This window comes from Macaca thibetana, chromosome 11 (genome assembly GCF_024542745.1).
Source record: "Macaca thibetana thibetana isolate TM-01 chromosome 11, ASM2454274v1, whole genome shotgun sequence".
In the NCBI taxonomy this organism is placed as follows: domain Eukaryota; kingdom Metazoa; phylum Chordata; class Mammalia; order Primates; family Cercopithecidae; genus Macaca; species Macaca thibetana.
The window spans coordinates 10298671-10320635 of NC_065588.1; the positions used below are offsets into that span (position 1 = coordinate 10298671).

Genomic DNA, 21965 nt, shown 5'->3' on the forward strand with positions numbered 1-21965 from the left:
TCAGAAAAATCAGTATTTTTAAGGTTTCAATTCAGCCCAAATTGACTTGTAGATTCAATGTAATCACAATCAGAATTCCAAAAGAGTTTTTGTAGAAATTAATGAGCCAATTCAAAAATCAATACAGAAAAGATAGGGACATAGTTCAGCCAAAGTAACTTTGAAAAAGAAAATTAAATTTGAAGGACTGTCACTGCATGATTTTAAGATTTATTATAGGCCGGGCGCGGTGGCTCAAGCCTGTAATCCCAGCACTTTGGGAGGCCAAGACAGGCGGAACACCAGATCAAGAGATCGACACCATCCTGACTAACACGGTGAAACCCTGTCTCTACTAAAAAATACGAAAAATTAGCCGGGCGTGGTGGTGGGCGCCTGTAGTCCCAGCTACTCGTGAGGCTGAGGCAGGAGAATGGCGTGAACCCGGGAGGCGGAGCTTGCAGTGAGCCGAGATCGCACCACTGCACTCCAGCCTGGGTGACACAGCGAGACTCAGTCTCAAAAAAAAAAATTATTATAAAACTACAGTGTTCAAAATAATGTGGTGGTGGTGTAAAAATACACAAATATAAAAATACAACAATCAATGGACTAAAATAGAGAGTTTAGAAATAATCCCACGCATATACAGACAACTGATTGGTGAGAAAGTGCAAAAGCAATTCAGTAAAGAAAAATAGTCTTTTCAACAAACGTAACTCACAATTAACCCCAAAGAAATCACAGACCTCAGTGTAAAACCTGAAACTATAAAATGTCTAGAAAAAAAAACACAGGAGAAAATTTTTGTGACCTTGAGTTGGGCAATGAGTTCTTACAAATGGCAGCAGAAATATAAAAATGGACTTCATTAAAATAAAAAAAAAACTTCTGTTTTATGAGTATATGGTTCAAAGAATGAAAAGACAGGTTGGGCAGTGGCTCACGCCTGTAATCCTAGCACTTTGGGAGGCCAAGGTGGGCAAATCACTTGAGGTCAGGAGTTCAAAACCAGCCTGGCCAACATGGTGAAACCCCATCTCTACTAAAAATACAAAAAAATTAGCCAGGCATGGTGGCGGGCACCTGTAATCCCAGCTATTTGGGAGGCTGAGGCAGGAGACTCACTTGAACCTGGGAGGCTGAGGATGCAGTGAGCTGGGATCGTGCCACTCCAGCCTGGGCAACAGTGAGACTCCATCTCAAAAAAAAAAAAAAAGAAAGAAAAGAAAAGACAGGACAAACATTTCAAGATGCATGTCTGATAAAAAGGTTTTTATCCCGAATATATAGAGTTCTCAAACTCAACAGTAAGAAAAATGAACTAAGTAAAAATTCTCAAAAGATTTGTAGAATTACTTTACCGAAGTTACCTAATACAGATGGTAAATAAATATATAAAAATTTGCCTGGGGCGGTGGCTCACACCTGTAATCCCAGCACTTTGAGAGGCTGAGGTAGGCAGATCACTTGAGGTCAGGAGTTTGAAACCAGCATGGCCAACGTGGTGAAACTCCGTCTCTGCTAAAAATACAAAAATTAGCTGGGAGTGATAGTGGGCACCTGTAATCCCAGCTACTTGGGAGGCTGAGGCAGGAGAATTGCTTGAACCCAGGAGGCGGAGGTTGCAATGAGCTGAGATTGCGCTACTGCCAACTCCAGCCTGGGCAACAAGATCGAAACTCTGTCTCAAAAACAAACAAACAAACAGAAATTTGTAGGATATACAAATTAAAACTATGCGGATATACCATTAAATATCTATTGGAATCATTAAAACTATAAGACGAACCATATCAAATTCTAGCATGGATGAAGTGGAACTGGAGCACTCATACACTGCTGGTAGGAATGTAAAATGGTACAACTTTGGAAAACAGTTTGGCAGTTTCCTAAATAGTTAATCATACACCTACTGTGTGATCCAAACATTATACTCCTAAGTATTTACCCAAGGCAAAAGAAATCCTATGTTCATACAGACTTGTACACAAATGTTCACAGCAGCTTTATTTGTAATATCCCAAAACTAAAACAACCCAAATGTCATCAACAAGTAAATGGGTAAACGAATTGTGGTATATCCATACAAGGGAATATTCAACAAATATTTAAAAGAATGAATTCATACGAGCAGCAAGATGGAGACATATGAATCTCAAAATAATTATGCAAAGTGAAAGAAGCCAGACCAAAAAAAGCATACTATATGATTCCATTCACATAAAACTACAAAATGCAGAATGAAAGCCCATTGGTGGTTTTCTGGGGAGGAGTCAGCGGGAGGGTCATTGTGACACTTTGAGGGATGACGGATATGTTAACTGTGGTATGCATGTTCTCCACAAGGTGTGAAACTTATCAAATTGTACACTTTAAATATGTTCAGTTTATTTTACGTTAATTATATCTGAATAAAGCTTTTGACAAAAGCAAACATCTCGTACCTTCGTAAGGCTGATACAGCTCTTAAAAAAAAAAAAGATTCCTGCTAGATTATGTGCACCAAAATAAAAAGGTTTCCTTTAAAGTAGAATAGGCTGTGAAGAGTGGGTGTAAAGGAAATAGAAGCCTAAAAATAGAAGATCTATTTCTAATTCTATCTGTTTCTATTCAGCAATATTGGCATACCTGGCTCAGTTTGTTCTAGATTGAGTGTCTTCATTTTTTTTGTCTTACATGCTTCGGAATTACAGCATAGCAAAACAGAGTTGAGAAGCGGTCATCTACAAAAGGTGTGTTCTTTAGTGAAAGAAATTCTATTCTTACCTCTGGGCCACACATCCTATGATTCTAACAAGAACTGTTGTGAAGGGTTAAAGCTGTTAGTCTGTTCTCTGGTAGAAAAAAAGAGGAAGAAATAATAACTGATTCAGGAAGTGGTAATAGGTTGTGGATTAGCTCACAGAAAACACCACTCATTTACTAAGTACTTTCTTGGACTCCCCACTTGTCCCAAAATATGTGTGTGTGTGTGTGTGTCTGTCTGTCTGTCTGTAAATGGTAAGAGTCTGGAGATGGACCACAGTTTAAAAACCAAGGAGTGATATCTTTTACAGTTAGGAACACGAGTTTCTTCATTTCGGGATGGCTTCTGTCCTTCTTTGTTTCTTCATGTGCACTTTTTCCCAGACGTGTTTCCCCTTTTTGGTCTCTGCCTGCACTTGAGTAAGTTCTCCATGTTCTGTCTTTTATGCAATTTTAGGAGGGTGAGGGGAAGGTGATAATGAGGTAAAAAAGACTCAGTGCAGAGGATTTTCAAGCTTCAAGAGGAGTCAAATTTTAAGATAAAAAGGGGGAAATGGACGTCAGGCTGGCAGGGAAGCTTGGGACAAGCTAGGTCAAATAATACAGATAGCTAGAATCAAACATGTTGACATAAAGGTGCCGGGCACCTGTAGCCCCACGTTCTTCGAAGGAGCCAGCTAAATGACAGTTCTCTGGGCTCTCATGCTTTGCACCCAAATGACAAAGAATAGCTTAAATTCCAGGATAAAACTCAAAGTCTTTTTTCTTTTCTTCCAGAGCCTTCAAATTCACTGTGCTCTTAGGTTTGCCTTCTTCTGACATATACTGAAGGCAGCTAAAATGCAGTTTTCCGCATAAACAGCTCCTCGCTGTATATATGCACAGGTACCTGAAGGGTATGTCTGGGAAACAGCACCTCGGATTCTAAATCTGCAGGCAGGAAAACAAAACAAAACAAAACAAAAACAAAAAAAAAGAACAACAACAACAAAAAACTTAGGTTTACTGCCACCTTGTTTCAGAAACTTAGCTTTTGAAACTTTTTATCTTAAAGCCTCCAATCAATAATAAACGTGGGAAGGAAAACTCAAGAAAAGGTCTGAATGGTTAATGAGTAAATCTTTTCGGGAAAGAGGTAAGGAAGGAGACTTTGAGAAATTTCCCCCAAGCTTCTCTCTGGCAACAAGAGAACATTGGTGGAATGCAGGCAGTGACTTCACTAGCAGGTTCAGCAAAGAATAGGTAACTGACAAGAAGAGAGGCATCAAGAAGAATGGGAAACTTACAAGTGGGGCATCAAAGGAGAACCGTCCTCCCAGAGCCATGGATAGCTGGGGTTTCTCCGAGACAGCCCCATCCAGAATGGGAAACTGGAATAGGAAATTGCTTGCTGGATGAAGTCCTGTGGGGAGTAATGGTTCTGAGTTTGTGGAATCCACGTGGTGGTTTTAGAATCTGAAAGTCAGTTAGTGTTAGATCCACAAAACTAAAGAACCAAAAGGGATTTCTGACATCCCCTTGATTGTTTTATGCAAACAGTTACCGAAGCCTAGAGATACTACAGAGCCTGTCAGTCCAAGGTCATGCACAAAATTGGTGATCAGACTAAGCTAAAAAAACAGACATTTTGGCTCTCAAACAAGAATTCCTGCAGTGACAGTCTAAACCAGATTCATTTCCCTGTCAACCAATACTTCAGCCCAACAAACATCCATAAACACTCACCAGATCAGCTGTACTATTAATTTTCAGCAACTTGGCATCCAAAGACAAGCACTTCTCTTGGCTCTTTTCCCAGTTAAATGAGCCCGTGGAAAATAGGTAACAGTTTTCTTCATGCCAGATCCAGTCTTGCGGACAAGGAGCTGGGAAGGGTAGTATATCTACTCAGTCAGTTATGTTTGTGTAAAAGCAGTTCTGCAGTTCTTAAATCAATTATCCCCTTAGTCCTCTCAGGTGCCTACTATTTATTTTTGTTTTTGTTTCTGTTTTGTATATTTAGTAGAGATGGGGTTTCACCACGTAGGCCAGGCCTCCCAAAGTACTGGAATTACAGTCGTGAGACACCACGCCCTGCCCACACTACTTCTTAAGTAAAATTTTACCCATGTTCTTCAAATACCTAAATAGCCCCAGAGTCCTTATTTCTCCATTTTTTGGAAAAAAAAAAAAAAAGAAAAGAAAGAAAGAAAGCGTACTGATTTTAGCAACCTAAATGTACTTCCCATTTAGCATTTTCACTTCCCCTGATGAAAAGCAAGTTAGGCTAGCATATAATTTTAGAAACTGTGTTTGAAACAAAGCAAGTGAGGGTTGGGGAAATAGATATTTAATAGCCATTCTGTTGTTTTTAAAAAGTAATGCTATGGATTTTAAAACTTCATATCTTTGAATAATGAATTTAGGCTTAAATACTATGTGCCTTGCTTTTAGGCATGTGTGCTCTAATACAGTAGCCATATGTGATTTTTGAGTACTAGAAATATAGCTAGTTTGCATTTCTTAAAAAAATATATATTTTAATTGAAACAGGGTCTTGCTATGTTGCCCAGGCTGGTCTTGAACTCCTGGCCTCAAGCAATCCTCCTGCCTCAGTTTCCCAAAATCTGCAATTACAGGCATGACCCACCACACCCGGCTAGTTTGCATTAAGATGTACTATAAGTGTAAAACACACAAATGATTTTGAAAACTTAGTTTGAAAAAAAAAAAAGAATGTAAAATAGCCCATTAAAATTTTTATACTGATTAGTATTGAAATAATATTTCAAATATCTTGGGTTAAACAAAATGTGTTTCTAAAATTAATTTTATCTGCTTCTTTTTCATTTTTATGTGGCTACTAGAAATTGTAATGATAGATATGTAGCACATACTATATTTCTTTTGTACAGAGTTGTTGCATAGTATATTAATATAAAAGTGATTTAAATTTAATCAATTTAAATAAGATTTTAGAAAATAAGGAGATTTTCAGTAGCAAAATTCACAGGGAGTCCACCAAACCAAAAACAGAACTTAGACAATAGGTAAAATATACCAATGTCTACATGTTTATGGATGCTTTCAGGAACCCCCAAATCATCACTATCATCACCATCATCATCATCATCATCTCTTCCATCTCCTCAAGGGGAAACAAAGTACTCTGGTCTACACTACAACCAAAAGGTGAAAAATTAAAATCTTTGAGAAAGGCAGCATTTTAATTTCATTCTCACTGTGGCATAAAACCACTAAATAAGAGTAGGCTTTATCAGAGAGGAGGAAGTAGGAGGAACTGAAAAACCAAAGAAAAAAGTGAATGAGAAAGAGCATACAAAACACTAAGTTGGTTTTTCACCAAACTGAGGCTTATAAAAAGAAAAAGAGACCAAGTTGAAAGCAGTCAATGCAAGCTTCTTACTTCTTAGTTTGCCTAATCCCATCATATTATGTAAATATAAAAATATGTACATTTTTGGCTGGGGGTGGTGGCTCATGCCTATAATCCCACCATTTTGGGAGGCTGAGATGGGTGGATCGCTTGAGGCCAGGAGTTCCAGACTAGCCTGTGCAACATGGTGAAACCCCATTTCTACAAAAAACACAAAAATTCACCGGGCATGGTGGTGTGCGCCTGTCGTCTCAGCTGCTCGGGAGACTGAGGTGGAAGGATCACTTGAACCCAGGAAGCAGAGGTTGCAGCGAGCTGAGATCATGCCACTGCACTCTAACCTGGGTGACAGAGCAAGACTGTCTCAAAAAAATATATTTAGAGATATATATAAGTTTTTGTGGACTAAAAACCCAGTCTGGGCAAGTTTTCCAAGTTATGACAAAGTAAGAAGGACACGTCACAAAATGTAGTATTTAAACTAACTGCGTGTATGTGTGTGTGTGCACAAAAATAAACATAGTAAGTGATGTTTGTATTTGTTCTATAATTTAACAAGCACAAATATCGCTCAATATGTGCCAGAAACTATTGGAAGTACTGTACAGATATTAATTCATTTAATCCTCATAGTATCTCTTTGAGATAGGTTCCAGTCATTTTCTTCATTTGACACATAGAGGAGAATCTGGACCCAGACAATGTAACGCTAGAGTCTGGGTGTTTCACCACTTCTAACATACTACCTTTCAAACTTCTAAGTTAAAACCATTTGAGGAAATGTTTCTCAGTGACATTCTCGAGACATTCTGATACAGAATCTTGAGGTAAATCTGTAATCTGCCACTTTTAACAATCTATTTACATACAGTAAAGTTTGAGAATCACCACACATTCCATTGCTAAATGTAGTCTATTCCTGCAAAGGCCCTGCATCTCACTAGCTTGTTGGCCTAAAGCAAACATGTAATAACCTCTCAGTATCTCTCCTCCCTCATATATACATTGAAGACCACAGACTTTTTAGTAAAAAAGATAAAACTTGCCTCAAACTGGAAAAACCTGGCTTTTTTTTTTCTTAATGTGGGATTTTAGTATTACTTTTTAAAGACTTCTCAAAGCTCTTTGATGGGCCGGGCGCGGTGGCTCACACCTGTAATCCCAGCACTTTGGGAGGCTGAGGTGGGTGGATCACGAGGTCAGGGGTTCGAGACCAGCCTGACCAACATGGTGAAACCCCATCTCTACTAAAAATACAAAAATTAGCTTGGCGTGGTGGCGGGCGCCTGTAATCCCAGCTACTCAGGAGGCTGAGGCAGGAGAATTGCTTGAACCCAGGAGGCGGAGGTTGCAGTGAGCCGAGATCGCGCCACTGCACTCCAGCCTGGGCAACAAGAGCGAGACTCCATCTAAAAAAAAAAAAAAAGCCTTTTTGATGAAAGGCAGAAGTTTATTTGGTATCTCTACTAACTAGCCTTTATCTGACACTGTCAAGGAATGGAACACGTTACTTGGTATATCTGCCAGCATCAGACGTATCACTTATTGTTTTTCATTAGTTGTTCATCCAGGGCATCTCTGGGAGAAAGTTCTGATGGTCCTGTTATAGGTTTAATCTCATACAACTGATAAAGACAAAATTCTCTTAGGCCTTGCCTGTTATCTAAATCATTGGTTAGTATGTGGTTATGTCCACTTTTATAAACATTCCTATCCTTAATAGATAAACCTTCTCCCTTTAAGCCTTCTTGAAGGTGGTAATATTCATTTCCTTGCAAGCTCCAACTTTAAAGAGATTAAATATGTTTGACACTTGCTAAAAATTAGTTTGTCTAAAAATTTCTGTTAATTTTGAAAACGTAAATGACCTCTAAATAGTGAAGGGATTAATAAACTGCAAAACATTACACAAAATTACTTTTTATTATCATTTCACTTTATCCGGGTCTCAATGTTTCACCTATCAAGGAAAAGCTTAGGTACCTGTGAACTGTTATTATATACTCTTTTTTTTTTATTATTTATTTATTTATTTATTTATTTATTTATTTTTTTTTGAGACAGAGTCTCGCTCTGTCGCCCAGGCTGGAGTGCAGTGGCCAGATCTCCGCTCATTGCAAGCTCCGCCTCCCGGGTTCACGCCATTCTCCTGCCTCAGCCTCCCGAGCAGCTGGGACTACAGGCGCCCACCACCTCGCCCGGCTAGTTTTTTTTTTTGTATTTTTAGTAGAGACGGGGTTTCACCGTGTTAGCCAGGATGGTCTCGATCTCCTGACCTCGTGATCCGCCCGTCTCGGCCTCCCAAAGTGCCGGGATTACAGGCTTGAGCCACCGCGCCTGGCCTATATACTCTTTATTCAAAGAAATTATGTGGTTGAGATTAAGTAAATTGTGCAAACAAGAAGCTAGAGAGATCTCTGTTTATTAGAGGAAGTTGTTTACTAATCCTGACAGCAGGGTACTAATTTATGCACCTCCAAGGAAATAAAGTACCTCTGAATGACTCTATCTCACACCTTTTCACTCTCCCTATGCCTAAAACCATATGTCTGGTTTAATGACATACTGCGCAGGAAGACCAAATAACACAGTAGCTTCTGTAACAATATCAGAGTTCACATCATAGTCTTCTTATAGATGCTACTATTTCTGCCTGCCTCTGGATTCTGAGTCCCTTTAGACAACTAAAATTAACTCATTTTTTCTTATATAAATAGACTGCTTGGACTCCTCAGATTTTCGTCTAATCTGAAGTATCTGCGTAAGGCTTGCAAGCCAGTCTGCCTCCATTGGCTCTATTGAAATTGATGGGCCCGGCACAGTGGCTTACACCTGTAATCCCAGCACTTTGGGAGGCCGAGGCAGGCGGATCACCTGAGGTCAGGAGTTCAAAACCAGCCTGGCCAACATGGTGAAATACCATCTGTACTAAAAGTACAAAAATCAGCCAAGGGTGGTTGCGGGTGCCTGTAATCCCAACTACTTGGGAAGCTGAGACAGGAGAATCACTTGAACCCAGGAGGTGGAGGTTGCAGTGAGCCGAGATTGTGCCACCGCCCTCCAGCCTGGGGGACAGAGCGAGACTCCCTCTAAAAAAAGAGAAAAAAAAAGGCCAGGCATGGTGATGGGTGCCGGTAATCCCAGCTGCTTAGGAGTCTGAGACACGAGAATTGCTTGAACCCCTGGAGGCAGAGGTGTCAGTGAGCTGAGATCAGACCACTGCACTCCAGCCTGGGCGACAGAACAAGACTCCATCTCCAAAAACTGAAATAAAATAAAATAAGTTGATGTAGTACACTTTAAGAAATAATGCCATAGAATGAGCTAATGTCGAGTTTGGGGTAGACAGTTACAAGGACAAAAAGACCCCAAAGAAAAAGAAACACAATGACTAAAACGCATTGGAATGGAAAGAGATAAGGATCTATGGAAAGGGGTCGGGGTGGCAGAATTCTTCAAGAAAAATCTCAAAACTGCTACTCAGGAGGCTGAGGCAAGAGAATCGCTTGAACCTGGGAGGTGGAGGTTGCATTGAGCTGAGATCACACCACTGCATTCCAGCCTGGGTGTGACGAAGCAAGCCTGTCTCAAAAAATAAAAAAATAAAAAAATAAAAAAGAAAGACAAATCTCAAAACTAAAATTTTAAAAAGAAGAGGCTCTTATAAAGAAGGAAAACTTAAATCCACCAAAAGCTATGCTTAATTAAATCAGATTTCTCAAGGATTTCACAGAGCATAGGGTTGTTATGATAAAAATATTTAGAACTTCTTGCCAGACACAGTGGCTCACACCCATAATCCCAGCACTTTGGGAGGCTGAGGCAGGCAGATGACTTGAGGCCAGGAGTTTGAGACCAGCCTGTTCAATATGGTAAAACCCTGTCTCTACTAAAAGTACAAAAATTAGTTGGGCGTGGTGGTTCATGTTTGTAATCCCAGCACTTCAGGAGGCTGAGGCAGGAGAATCGCTTGAACCCAAGATACAGAGGCTTCAGTGAGCTGAGATCATACCACTGCTTTCCAGCCTGAATGACAGAGCAAGACCCCATTTAAAATAAAAAAATAAAATAAAATTTAAAAAATCAAAAATTGACCGAGTGCAGTGGCTCATACCTGTAATCCTAGCATTTTGGGAGGCTGAGGTGGGTGAATCACCTGAGGTCGGGAGTTCGAGACCAGCCTAGCCAACATGGTGAAACCCCATCTCTACTAAAAATACAAAAATTAGCTGGGCGTGGTGGTGGGCCCCTGTAGTCCCAACTCTTGGGAGGCTGAGGCAGGAGAATCGCTTGAACCCAGGGGGTGGAGGTTGCAGTGAGCAGAGATTGCACCATTGCACTCCAGCCTGGCCAAAAGAGCAAAACTCCATCTAAAAGAAAAAGAAAGAAAGAAAAAAGAAAAAGAAAAAGAAATTGAGAACTTCTTATATAGAACATTACGAATGAATAATGATACGCATAACAATAGACCAATTTTGAGCCCAGAATTGTTTCCAAAAAATAGTTACGATTGGACAGAAAGCTTCCACTATGTCTCCTCACCCACTCTTCTCCCAATACCTGAACAATTTGCTACTCTCTTCAGTGTTTCTTGGAGATTCAGATTCTGGTGGTGAAGTTCCATTTGCTCTTTGGATTTCTCATTCAGCTTCCAAGCAAGGGTTTCTATCATTTCCTTGAGTTCGTTTTGTGATTCCTGTGAAGCTTCTTCTGCTTGTTGCCGGGCTGAGATCTGTCCCTCCAGTTTATTTTTCTGGTGAGTTAGGTTTGTTTGCTGTTGCTTTAGGAGGTTAGACACCTGGGACACTGAATCACAGTTGCGTTAAGACTCTAGTTCTAGTCCAGATAAAAATCCCTCCAGGGACTTTTTGAGGAAATCAAAACAGAATTAAATCTATTTTGACAATAAATAAGCTGCTGAAAAATGACCCAAATTTACTCAGAAATTACAGATTGGGAGGTTCTTGAATATTCCTGCAGTATTTTGTTTAATGTCAGGAACATTGCAACCACTTGTAATTTTTTAAAAAATTACCAAGATTTTGGCCAGGCACGGTGGCTCAGGTCTGTAATCCCAGCACTTAGGGAAGTCAAGGCAGGCAGATCATGAGGTCAAGAGATCGAGACCATCCTGGCCAACGTGGTGAAACCCCATCTCTACTAAAAATACCAAAGAAATTAGCTGGGGGTGGTGGCACGCGCCGGTAGTCCCAGCTACTCAGGAGGCTGAGGCAGGGGAATCACAGTGCCGCTGTACTCCACCCTGGTGACAGAGGGAGACTCTGTCTTAAAAAAAAAAAAACCAAGATTTTTTTTTATTGAGTTACAAATTAAAAGCAATCACAAGATAACCAGTACAGCGTTAGAATAAATGAAATAAGGAAAACCTAAAATAGACACCCACCAGACTCAGTGACTATTAGTAGGAATTGTCATTAGTGATTTACTCTATTTATGTCTTAATTCCTCTGCTATATCTCCTCCCATTCTGTCTAGTCTTCCAGACTTCCTAATTTTAAGAACTGTGACATACACCCCTTTTTTGAGACAGCCACACACACTGTGTCACAAGAGTCCCCAAAGCATTTTTTCTTTTCTTTTCTTTTTTTTCCCCCTTGGCCACAGTACATTTTAGGAAGGGTGAAGATAAAGTGAAGGTTGTGAAATCAAGCAGGCAATAACATGTTAAGGGTCAAATGTCTCAGTTCCTGGATTTTGATGGTGCAATACAAAGTAGACCGCTTGGTTTGAAGGCAGCTTTGATCCTGTTATAAGGTGATCAAAGGCTCAGAAGATTTTTCTGACCACCACCACTGAGTCAAGGGCACTTCTCCTAGTCACTAGGAAAGGCCCTAAGTATTCACAAATTTAAAATAAAATAGTTTGTGAACTTGAACAGCAGTTAAGAAGCAAATAGCACTTCAATGGCCATAATAACCTGGATCCTGGGTAGCCTAAACAACTCAGATCTACAACCTAAATTCACAGGCAGGTCAGGTGAATGTTGGGCACCATTTTCTTTCCTTCTTGGCCACTCCGGACCTTCTTTTCACTTCTTTTTTTTCTCAATATCTTCTCTTTTCTAAATGCTCTTATTATAAATGTGAAACATTTTTTATTTTAAATGTTTTATTTATTAAGATTGTGTTTCTGGTTCTTAACATTAAAATGGTATTTAATTATCTCTATCAAAACTCCGCAAGCTAAATAAAATTTATTTTACTTTTGGGCCTCTCAGATGATCTCGGAGATTAGTAACTTTAAGTTATTATCTTATCCATCATTCTAGAATTTAAATAGGCTCTATCCATGAGGTTGTTTTTTTGCTGTTGTTTGTTTGTTTGTTTGTTTGTTTTGAAATGGAGTCTCGCTCTGTTGCCCAGGCTGGAGTACAATGGTGTGATCTCAGCTCACTGCAATTTCCACCTCCCCAGTTCAAGCGATTCTCCTGCTTCAGCCTCCTAAGTAGCTGGGATTACAGGCATGTGCCACCACACCCAGCTAATTTTTGTATTTTTAGTAGAGATGGGGTTTTGCCATGTTGGCCAGGCTGGTCTTGAACTCCTGACCTCTGGTGATCTACCCATCTTGGCCTCCCAAAGTGCTGGGATTACAGCCGTGAGCCATTGTACCCGGCCTTTCCATGAAGTTATGAAAACAAAACAAAACAAAACAAACAAAAAAATGCCTGCCAGTTGTAATTTTTATTTCATGGCTCTATCCATTTGAAGGTGAACAATATACCCATTTATTTTCATGGTCACTCTAAAAACATTTTGCCTAAAATGAATCTATATCAAGGCTGTTTGTAGTTGTTATGAAAGGAACTTATAAACCATATTTATTAACCTCATTTCCAACACCCCGACCCCAATAAACATCAGTTCCTTATTTTAGCACTTACATTGCATGCCCAGCACCATAATGGTCACTACTAATCCCAGGCAGAGGACTGCCAGAGTCACAGCAACCAGGCACCACCATGGAGAATAAAGAAACTGAAGGCCTAGAGTGACAGAGGATAGAATCAGAAAGACAAAAAAGAGGGAACAAGTAAGTGAACCATTCTCTGGAACCTGTCTGTACTTGGTGATTTACTGTTTATGTTTTAGTAAATAGACATAAATAGTTTGCATTCCATACCACTAGTCCTCCAAATGGCTCTGCAAATAATTCATCATACACATTTAGGAATGGAAAATAGGGAGAGTTAAGGAATTTAAGTGATTTATCCATGGTCACACAGCCAATAAATTCAGAGCCAGGATTCAATACTAGATATTTGAATCTAAATATATGATTCTAAAGCTTATACTTTATCTACTTTCCCCACAATTACTCCTCAAGAAACTCACAGTCCAGCTTGGCTGAATCAACTTCATCCACAGTGCAGAGAGCCTGACGTTTTTAATATAGAACACGTGTACACATGTGCGCACACACACACACAGTGTGTTTTGTAAGTAACATAAACAAATGTCAGACATAAAGCAAACAAGCTTTCTTCAGTTAATCAACTGAGATTACCTCAAATAACTTTATGAATAATTTTATGCTATTTAATTATGAGTCCACCAAAATTACAACTTGGAACTGGGGTTATTAATCAAAGAAAAGTAGGGATGAAACCTTGATATTAATTTAGCTTATATTAACAGCATATCCTACACTCACACCAAGTGTAGACTTGATTTTACAAGAGAAATATTCACCATTTTGAAAAAAACATATCACATAGCTCACAGGTGTATGAATATCCAATTATGTGTTCCACCACTAAAAAAAAAAAACAACACAGATATTACTGGTTTTGTAGGAACACATCCCATACAATGTATTTGGTTTCCTCACCTTGTGAGATAAACAAATAAGGTACTTATATCGTTATCCTCTGTATGCAAATAAGGAGACTGAAAGGTTTATTGACTTGCTTAAGAACACACAAATGCTAAAACCCAAAAATAAGTCTTTAGTCTAATTGTCAGTAGCTATGTGACTTGAAATATTATAATAATATAATTTCCAGTGTGAATGTATAATGATCCAAGTCAAGCAGTAGTCAGATATATTCAAAGTTCTCATATGTCAAAGGTACTGTGTTAAACTCCACAAATGATAAAAAGAAGATAGAAACTTGACAGGGATAAATATGGTTCATCCTCTGATTCAATACTTATTGGCTTCTAGAGTGTGTGTGGCAAGCTAGCAGAGAAGCTGTAGCTTGTCTGTGTCTTTTGCAAATAATTGCCTAGTTCTAGCCTCAGGGGCAAATACCTCTATGTAAATCTTTCAACCAGTCTTTCAACTCTCTGGTCACTGTTCATTCCACACTGTAGGGCATCAGATACTTTTATCACTTTCTTTTTTTGGGGGGGCGGGTGGAGCCCTGCTGTGTTGCCCAGGCTGGAGTGCCATGGCATGATCTCGGCTCACTGCAACCTCCGCCTCCCGGGTTCAAGCGATTCTCCTGCTTCAGCCTCCTGAGTAGCTGGGATTGCAGGTGTGCACCACCACGCCAGGTTAATTTTTGTATTTTTAGTAGAGACGAGGTTTCACCATGCTGGTCTCGAACTCCTGACTTCATGACCGGCCACCTCAGCCTCCCAAAGTGTTGGGATTATAGGCGTGAGCCACTGTGCCTGGCCTCATCACTCTTAAATAATGAAAAAACTGAATTTTTAGAGGAAAAAGAAAATCACAGGACCCTGTGAAGGAAGGTACGTGTTCCCTTTTTCTATAGATTCCCTTTTGACCTGTGTCCTTGGTAGGCAGAGATCATTAATCCAACTGCTGCCCCTACTAGTGATTTTCTAATCAGAAACCAATCCGATTATTTGAAGAAGGTACCTGATCTAACCAAGATTCTGAAAGAAGAATCAATCTCATGATTATTGTAAATTCAGGCCCTCGATATTTACTACACAAACAATGAGTGAGTAAAGAAACAAATGACTATTGTTCACTTCTGGTTTTACCTATAAATGCCAGCACTATTTTTATAGCAATTTAGTTTGTTAGCTCAAATGTTAAATCACTCCATGCTCACACTTATGTTCTCTATTGAGAGAAATTTCTGTTTTGTTTTTGGAAATATAATTTGGAATTTCTTTATTCAAATTTCTGACAATACGTTTCTGTCTTTCTCTCCTTATATTCTGTTCATTTCCCTCAGAATGGATATAGAATAAAAGGCAATTTACCCAGATTGTCTGTGGAACTGGGATTATGAATTAATTTATACCTATGCAATTTAATTTACTGTATGTGTCAAACAGAACTTATAGTTTTTCAAAGCAGTAGTACACACCAAAATGTAACTTAATGCTAAACTACACTGAATATCATTTACTTTGCCTGCATAATTCCTGAGGTACTTCAGGTTTTTGTAGTGCCTGAAGGACACTTACAGAAATTATCATTATATACACCAGATAAATTTGGTTCCCGAGCCCTCCGATGTATTGACTTCTGGATAAATGGGAGTTTGTGGTACAGTCCTAGCTCTACCACTTATTAGCTCCATAAAACTCATGTTGTCAGTCCTCCTGATGCCCAGTTAGCGCTCTGTAAAAGGGAGATAGTAATAGTGACAATCTCAAAATGTTGTGAAGATTCCGAGAAATAATACACTTAAAGTGAATAGCATATAGAACAACCTGTAGTAAATACTCAGTATAAATTGTTATAAATAAGTTGTCATCATCATCATCATTACAGCCTTCTTGTTTCTCTTTTAAGTAAATGGTATTAATTCTCTTTTCCCATACTTGGGTGTTTAGCCTTCTAATCCCATATTTCGGTGAATTTACATTTTGGGGCTAACACTGGGATTCTTTCCCTGTACACATTTTCCCATCCCTAGTACCTTTAGCTTTTTTTCCATTTGACTTCTCATCAGGCTGGTCCTTCATAGTCTGGATCTTTAGGTCATCAAAAGTCATTTCCAAATTCAAGCTAAGAATGAGAGAGTGAAGCAGTCACGAACTTCAACAAACTAAAAATATGTGAGCTTCTGCTGAAGTATTTAAATAGCTACTGTTATCTAATAGAAGAATGACTCAATCATTGGTAGGAGGAAGGAGAGGATTTGCTTCATATTGGGAAGTTCGCTGACGCAAATTCTTGAGTTATGTGTATTGCAGGTGGAGAAAGTGGCGATTCTGAAGGTGTTTCAGGATATTTCGCTAAGCAATTTATGAAAGGGAGAACTATTTTTCATGAGCATTAGAGGAGAAATATTGTACCCACTCTTCAGATACAGAAACTGAAATTCAAAGAGAGTAAGTCCCACCACATTTGTGAAAAATGTGTTAGAATTTTGGGCCAAAATATTTGATTGCAATGTTTGTTTGCTAATTTCACTTAGCAGACTGTTTCTATATGGTGTCTTTTAGAAATCACATATATTCTCTTTTAATTTTCACTGTTTTATTTGGCGATAGATCTGAGAATTTTGGGGCGAATCACATATGGTTCCCATTTCCAGCAATGGTGTCCTGGGTAATTTTAGAATTTATCTGGGGCTACTATTTCATATAGTGCCAGTGTAACATAGCAGCAGAGAGCGCTTTGAAACCAGAAAGAGCTAGTTTCAATACTTTCCTTTAGTCTGCAGTCCTGGAAAATCTTAATACTTTGAATATATGTCTTTGTCTGGAAATTAGGGATAATGTCTACCTGATAACGATGCTATAGGAATTCAAATGACATGCTGGGTAAGAATGATAAGCTTTTTCACACTACATTTGTGAAAAATGTCACATTGCTATAGGAATTCAAATGACGAGCTGGGTAAAAATGACAAACTTTGTACTTGGAGCATAATAAGAACCCAATAGATAATAGTTATTTGTATAGTACTAATAGTCAGCACAGTTGAATTACCCATCAAATAATATATTTCAGTAAAATCCGTGATTGACTTATGTCACAAAGACTCTCACATGAGAGACCCGTAAGTATGTCTGTATGTATTTACTGATAGAATACTTAATCTATTTTCCCTTGACAACCTCCTAACCGGATATATATCTATTGGAGATGTCTTCTGAAGTATTTATAAGCAAAATGATATGATATCCAGCATTTACTTTAAATTGCTCCAGGAAAAAAAAAAAAAGTGAAAAGAAAAGGATAGACAAAGGAAGAATGGAAATAAAATAAATAAATAAAACATATAAGAAACTGTTAGGAAAAATTACCAATATTGACAGCCTAATGAGGATTCCATTTCCCTCCTCCTCCCTGTTTCCTGTATTCCTTTTATTATGTGCAGAGTATTTGAGAACAAATTGAAAACGTTGGCCAGGCACAGTGGCTCATGCCTGTAATCCCAGCACTTTAAGAGGCCGAGGAGGGTGGATCACTTGAGGTCAGGATTTTGAGACCAGCCTGGCCAACATGGTAAAACCGTGTCACCACTAAAAATACAAAAGTTAGCTGGGCCTGGTTGCAAGCCTGTAATCCCAGCTACTTGGGAGGTGGAGGTTGCAGTGAGCTGAGACTGTGCCACTGTACTCCAGCCTGGGCAACAGAGCGAGACTCCATTAAAAAAAAAAAGAATTAAAAAACACTGAAACGATATCACACTGAAAAGGGCATATTATCATTTCTCTACTGACTCAGTTATTTTGGATGCCATGAATATTATAGAACATAAAGTGTTTACCATTTTAACCATTTTTAGGTGTACTGTTCAGTGGCATTAAGTACATTTACATTGTTGTGCAGCCATCACCACCATCCATCTCCAGAACTTTCCATCTTCCCCAATTGTAACTCTGTACCCAACAAGCAATAACTCCTGTGATGGTGAATTGAATTTTATGTGTCTTTTTTTCTTTTTGAGATGGAGTTTCGCCCTTGTTACCCAGGCTGGATTGCAAAGGTGTGATCTCGGCTCACTGCAACCTCCGCCTCCTGGGTTCAAGCAATTCTCCTGCCTCAGCCTCCTGAGTAGCTGGGATTACAGGCATCCGCCACCACTCCCGGCTAATTGTTTCGTGTTTTCAGTAGAGATAGTATTTCAACATGTTGGCCAGGCTGGTCTTGAACTCCTGTCCTGAAGTGATCCGCCCGCCTCAGTCTCCCAAAGTGCTGGGATTACAAGCATGAGCCACCATGTTGCCCTTATGTGTCTTCTTGACTGGGCCATGGGGTTCCCAGACAGGATGCTTTTAAATAAGGTTAACATATTAATCAGCAGAGGAAAGCAGATTTCACTGCATAATGTGGGTGGGCCTCATCCAAAAGTTGAAGGCCTAAACGACAAAATAACTTCTAACCTTCCCCCAAATAAGAAAGAATTCTCCAGCCGTCTATGGACTGGTACTAAGCCATCAACTCTCCCAGTTCTCACTTGCCAGCCAAGTCTGGCAGCCCACACTCCAGATTTTAACTTACCAGACTCTATAATCATAAAAGTCAATTCCTTATAATAAATCTATTTCTACGTATGTACACATCCTATTGATCCTCTTTCTCTGCACAGACCTAATACAAATCCCAATTCCTTTCTCCTTTCTTGGAAACCACCATTCCATTTTTTTGTTTCTGTAAATTGGTTTATTTTAGGCACCTCCTACTGGTGGAATCATACAATATTTGTCCTTCTGTATCTAACTTATTTTATTTAGCACTGTGTCTTCAATTATCAATGTGGTAGCATGTGCCAGAATTTTGTTCCTTTTTAAGTCTGTATAATATTCCTTTGTATATATAAACCACATTCTACATTTTATTTATCCATTGATGGATGTTTGGGTTTATCCTCTTTTTAAAGATCAGTGGGATAGTTTCTACAGTCCTTGTGTGGCAGATAACTGGACAGATTTGAAATTTTTTTTTTTTTTTTTTTGAGACAGAGTCTCCTTCTGTCGCCCAGGCTGGAGTGCAGTGGTGCGATCTTGGCTCACTGCAAGCTCCTCCTCCCGGATTCACGCCATTCTCCTGCCTCAGCCTCCCAAGTAGCTGGGACTACAGGCGCCCGCCACCATGCCCGGCCAATTTTGTTTTGTATTTTTTAGTAGAGACAGGGTTTCACAGTGTTGGCCAGGATGGCCTCAATCTCCTGACCTTGTGATCCGCCCACCTCGGCCTCCAAAGTGCTGAGATTACAGGCTTGAGCCACCGCGCCTGGCCAGATTTGAAAAATTTTAGGGGGCTCTCATTATCCCTGCCTCCTGGTGTTCATGATCTTGTGTAATCCTTCGCCTTGAGTGTGAGTGAGACCTATGACTTGGAGTGTAGCAGAAGTGCGGGAATGTGTGTGATCATCTACATAAGCTTATGTAAGGTATAGTGACTATTATGCTAAAGTCACTCTCCCTCTCCTATTTCCATCTTTATCTCTCTGTCTAGATTTTTAAAAGCAAGCTTAAATGGATCCTGCAGCCATGGAGAAATAAATTCTGCCTGAGAGAGCTTACAAGTGAATCTTCCCAGGGTCACCTGGGAATGCCTGATGAGAGCACAGCCCAGCAGCCACCATGATTGCAGCCTTGTGAGACATCAAGCAGAGGACCCAACTAAGTTGTGCCCACACTTCTGACGCACAGATACTTTGAAATAATAAAAGTATGTTGTTTTACCTTGCGGCTCACATAATTTGTGGTGATGTGTTACACAGCATATAAACCTAAAACATTCTATGATAAACTGAATCCTTCCATCTTGTTTAACTTTTTTAACTCTAATCTTTTTACTGATTTCAGTGCCTTTGAGGCTGTCGCTCAGTCCCTGTGCTGTGATCATGGCTCATTAGATGGAAACACTTCCCAAGGGGTCTCCCAAGGGTTGCAAAGATGAAACAACTTCTGCTGTATTATTTATTTTTGAAGTCAGGGCTGCGGCCCTGCCCACTGACTTAGAGTTTGAGGTTGATGCCTCAGAGTAATAATAGTCCTGGCCTCTATTTTATTGAGGCACAGAGAGGAAAGAAATCCATAGTTGGCCACCTGACTTACGCAAAGTCAAAAGGAGAATGATCAACGGAACCAGAGTAAGCAATTTTTTTGGCTACACTTGTTACACCAGTTGTATAACTATTCCCTGAGGCATAGGTGTAAAAGTCTATGTACATGCACCGTCTGCTGGTTCCACTCCAAGTCCTTAACTACCTGGTTATAAGCTAATGATTCACAAGCTTAATGGAACTGCACAAGATCGTATAGGATTGTAATGAGACCATTTCCCTGTACCCCAGCTACCTGCCCTTCTGTACCTGTCCAATGTGTGCTTTGTTCAGTCTTGTTGCCTGAATTCTCTTTCTTCTTTCATCATTCCCTATATGGAGGCTTGGTTAGGGATCGGATTCAGAGTTAAAGCTGCCCCAAGGCATAGTTTCATTCATTAGAATAAAAACAAACTTTTGTTTTTCCAGGGACTAATCTGGTGAGAAAAAAAAAAAAAAAAAAGAAAACGGTAATAATAATTCTAAGAAAGGAAAGTCACAAGGTCATTAACAGAACCCATTTTGTTCAAACCTGTTTGGAAGCTGGAGGGCAAAAAGATGATGGCAATCATGTGTTAGAAAAGTGCAATACGAGCAGGGAGTCATGTTAACCAGGAAACCTGTTTAGGCAGGTGAAGGCTGGCATGGTTGGGAGAAGAAGTGGCCAGGCTAGCAAGGAAAAATACCCAAGAATTAGAATCTCAGGAAACTAAAATGTGGTCTGGAGAGGGAATGGTATAGAAATATACAAGAGAAGCATAAAGGACAGTAATTATGCAGAATCTTGAAAGTAAAGGTCATTGGTAAAATTCAGTGAAAATCAAAATAATCTTAGTGAACACAAAAAATATCAGTTAGGACTATTATATTAATTTTACACACATTAACTTATTTAATCTGTATAAGCCTATCAAATAAATATTACTGTTATTATCCCCATTTTATATAAAATGAAAGTGAACCAACAGAGATCTAATAACCTGCTCCAAGATCACACAGCTCCTAAGTGACAAAACCAAGTATTTAAACCCAGGTATCCTGGCTAGGCTTTAGGCCTTGGTGCTCTACTGTCTTTCTGCCAAGAAAAAGAGAAGGAAAAGGTTCATGATGCGTTCCCCATGTACATGGCACTCATGATAGAAACATCCTATTCAAAATGCTTTCCTGTCTTTTATTTTCATTTGCTCTAGGAAATAACATCTAAAGCAGGTCAAGTGGGTATTCCGCTCCTGTTGTATGAATGGGAACACTAAGGACTGGAGAAATCACATAACAATTTAGTGGAAGGCCACCTAAAGCTCTGCTCTCCTTGTCCTATAAAATACCGTCCACCTTTGCCAAGTCTTCAACTGAAATCTGGAAACTACTCTTCATCCTAACCCCAGTTGCCTAATTTAAAAAAAGTAAAAAACAAAAGACTGTCAGTGCTCATTTTGTTTTGAAACTGACAGATTTTAAATCACCAGGATTGTACCAGGCCATTCTCTCATTATTTGTTTTCCTTAGCTGACAACAAAAACAGGTTATATCCTCCATTCTCATATCCCATCATCAAGCTGTGTGTGAGGACCCTTAGAGTATGATCACCCACTCAAGAGTCTCCCTTCCACAATCACTCAGTAGAATTAGATTTACTGAGCGAGAAAGGCCCTGAAAGGAGGTTTTATTCAATTCTTATGAGATTGAGATAGATATATCACTGTAAACTGACATCTACTTTTCTTTTTTTTTTTTTTTTTTTTTTTTTTTTTTTTTGAGACGGAGTCTCGCTCTGTTGCCCAGGCTGAAGTGCAATGGCCAGATCTCAGCTCACTGCAAGCTCCGCCTCCCGGGTTTACGCCATTCTCCTGCCTCAGCCTCCGGAGTAGCTGGGACTACAGGCGCCCGCCACCTCGCCCGGCTAGTTTTTTG

General features: G+C 39.5%; 1 protein-coding gene and 1 long non-coding RNA gene across 3 annotated transcripts in view; one reads left to right on the plus strand and one right to left on the minus strand.

Annotated features, from left to right (window-relative positions):
* Positions 1-1962: 1962 nt before the first annotated feature.
* Positions 1963-21965, minus strand: part of OLR1 (oxidized low density lipoprotein receptor 1) — a 34129-nt gene continuing 14126 nt past the window's right edge. The window contains exons 2-8 of one of the 2 annotated variants that reach the window (XM_050746618.1): positions 20325-20491; positions 15969-16057; positions 13008-13109; positions 10664-10909; positions 4453-4592; positions 4014-4129; positions 1963-3657 (exon numbers count right to left, since the gene is read on the minus strand). In XM_050746618.1, the coding sequence (XP_050602575.1) occupies positions 3516-3657; positions 4014-4129; positions 4453-4592; positions 10664-10909; positions 13008-13109; positions 15969-16044 (822 nt within the window). In that variant the 5' untranslated portion in view covers positions 16045-16057; positions 20325-20491 and the 3' untranslated portion in view covers positions 1963-3515. Of the gene's footprint in view, positions 3658-4013; positions 4183-4452; positions 4593-10663; positions 10910-13007; positions 13110-15968; positions 16255-20324; positions 20492-21965 lie in introns of those variants that run through there. The other variant, XM_050746619.1, reaches the window with a different exon arrangement.
* Positions 14422-19703, plus strand: LOC126930029 (uncharacterized). The gene is made up of 2 exons (XR_007717435.1): positions 14422-14820; positions 19463-19703. It is a non-coding gene; the product is annotated as an uncharacterized LOC126930029 (long non-coding RNA).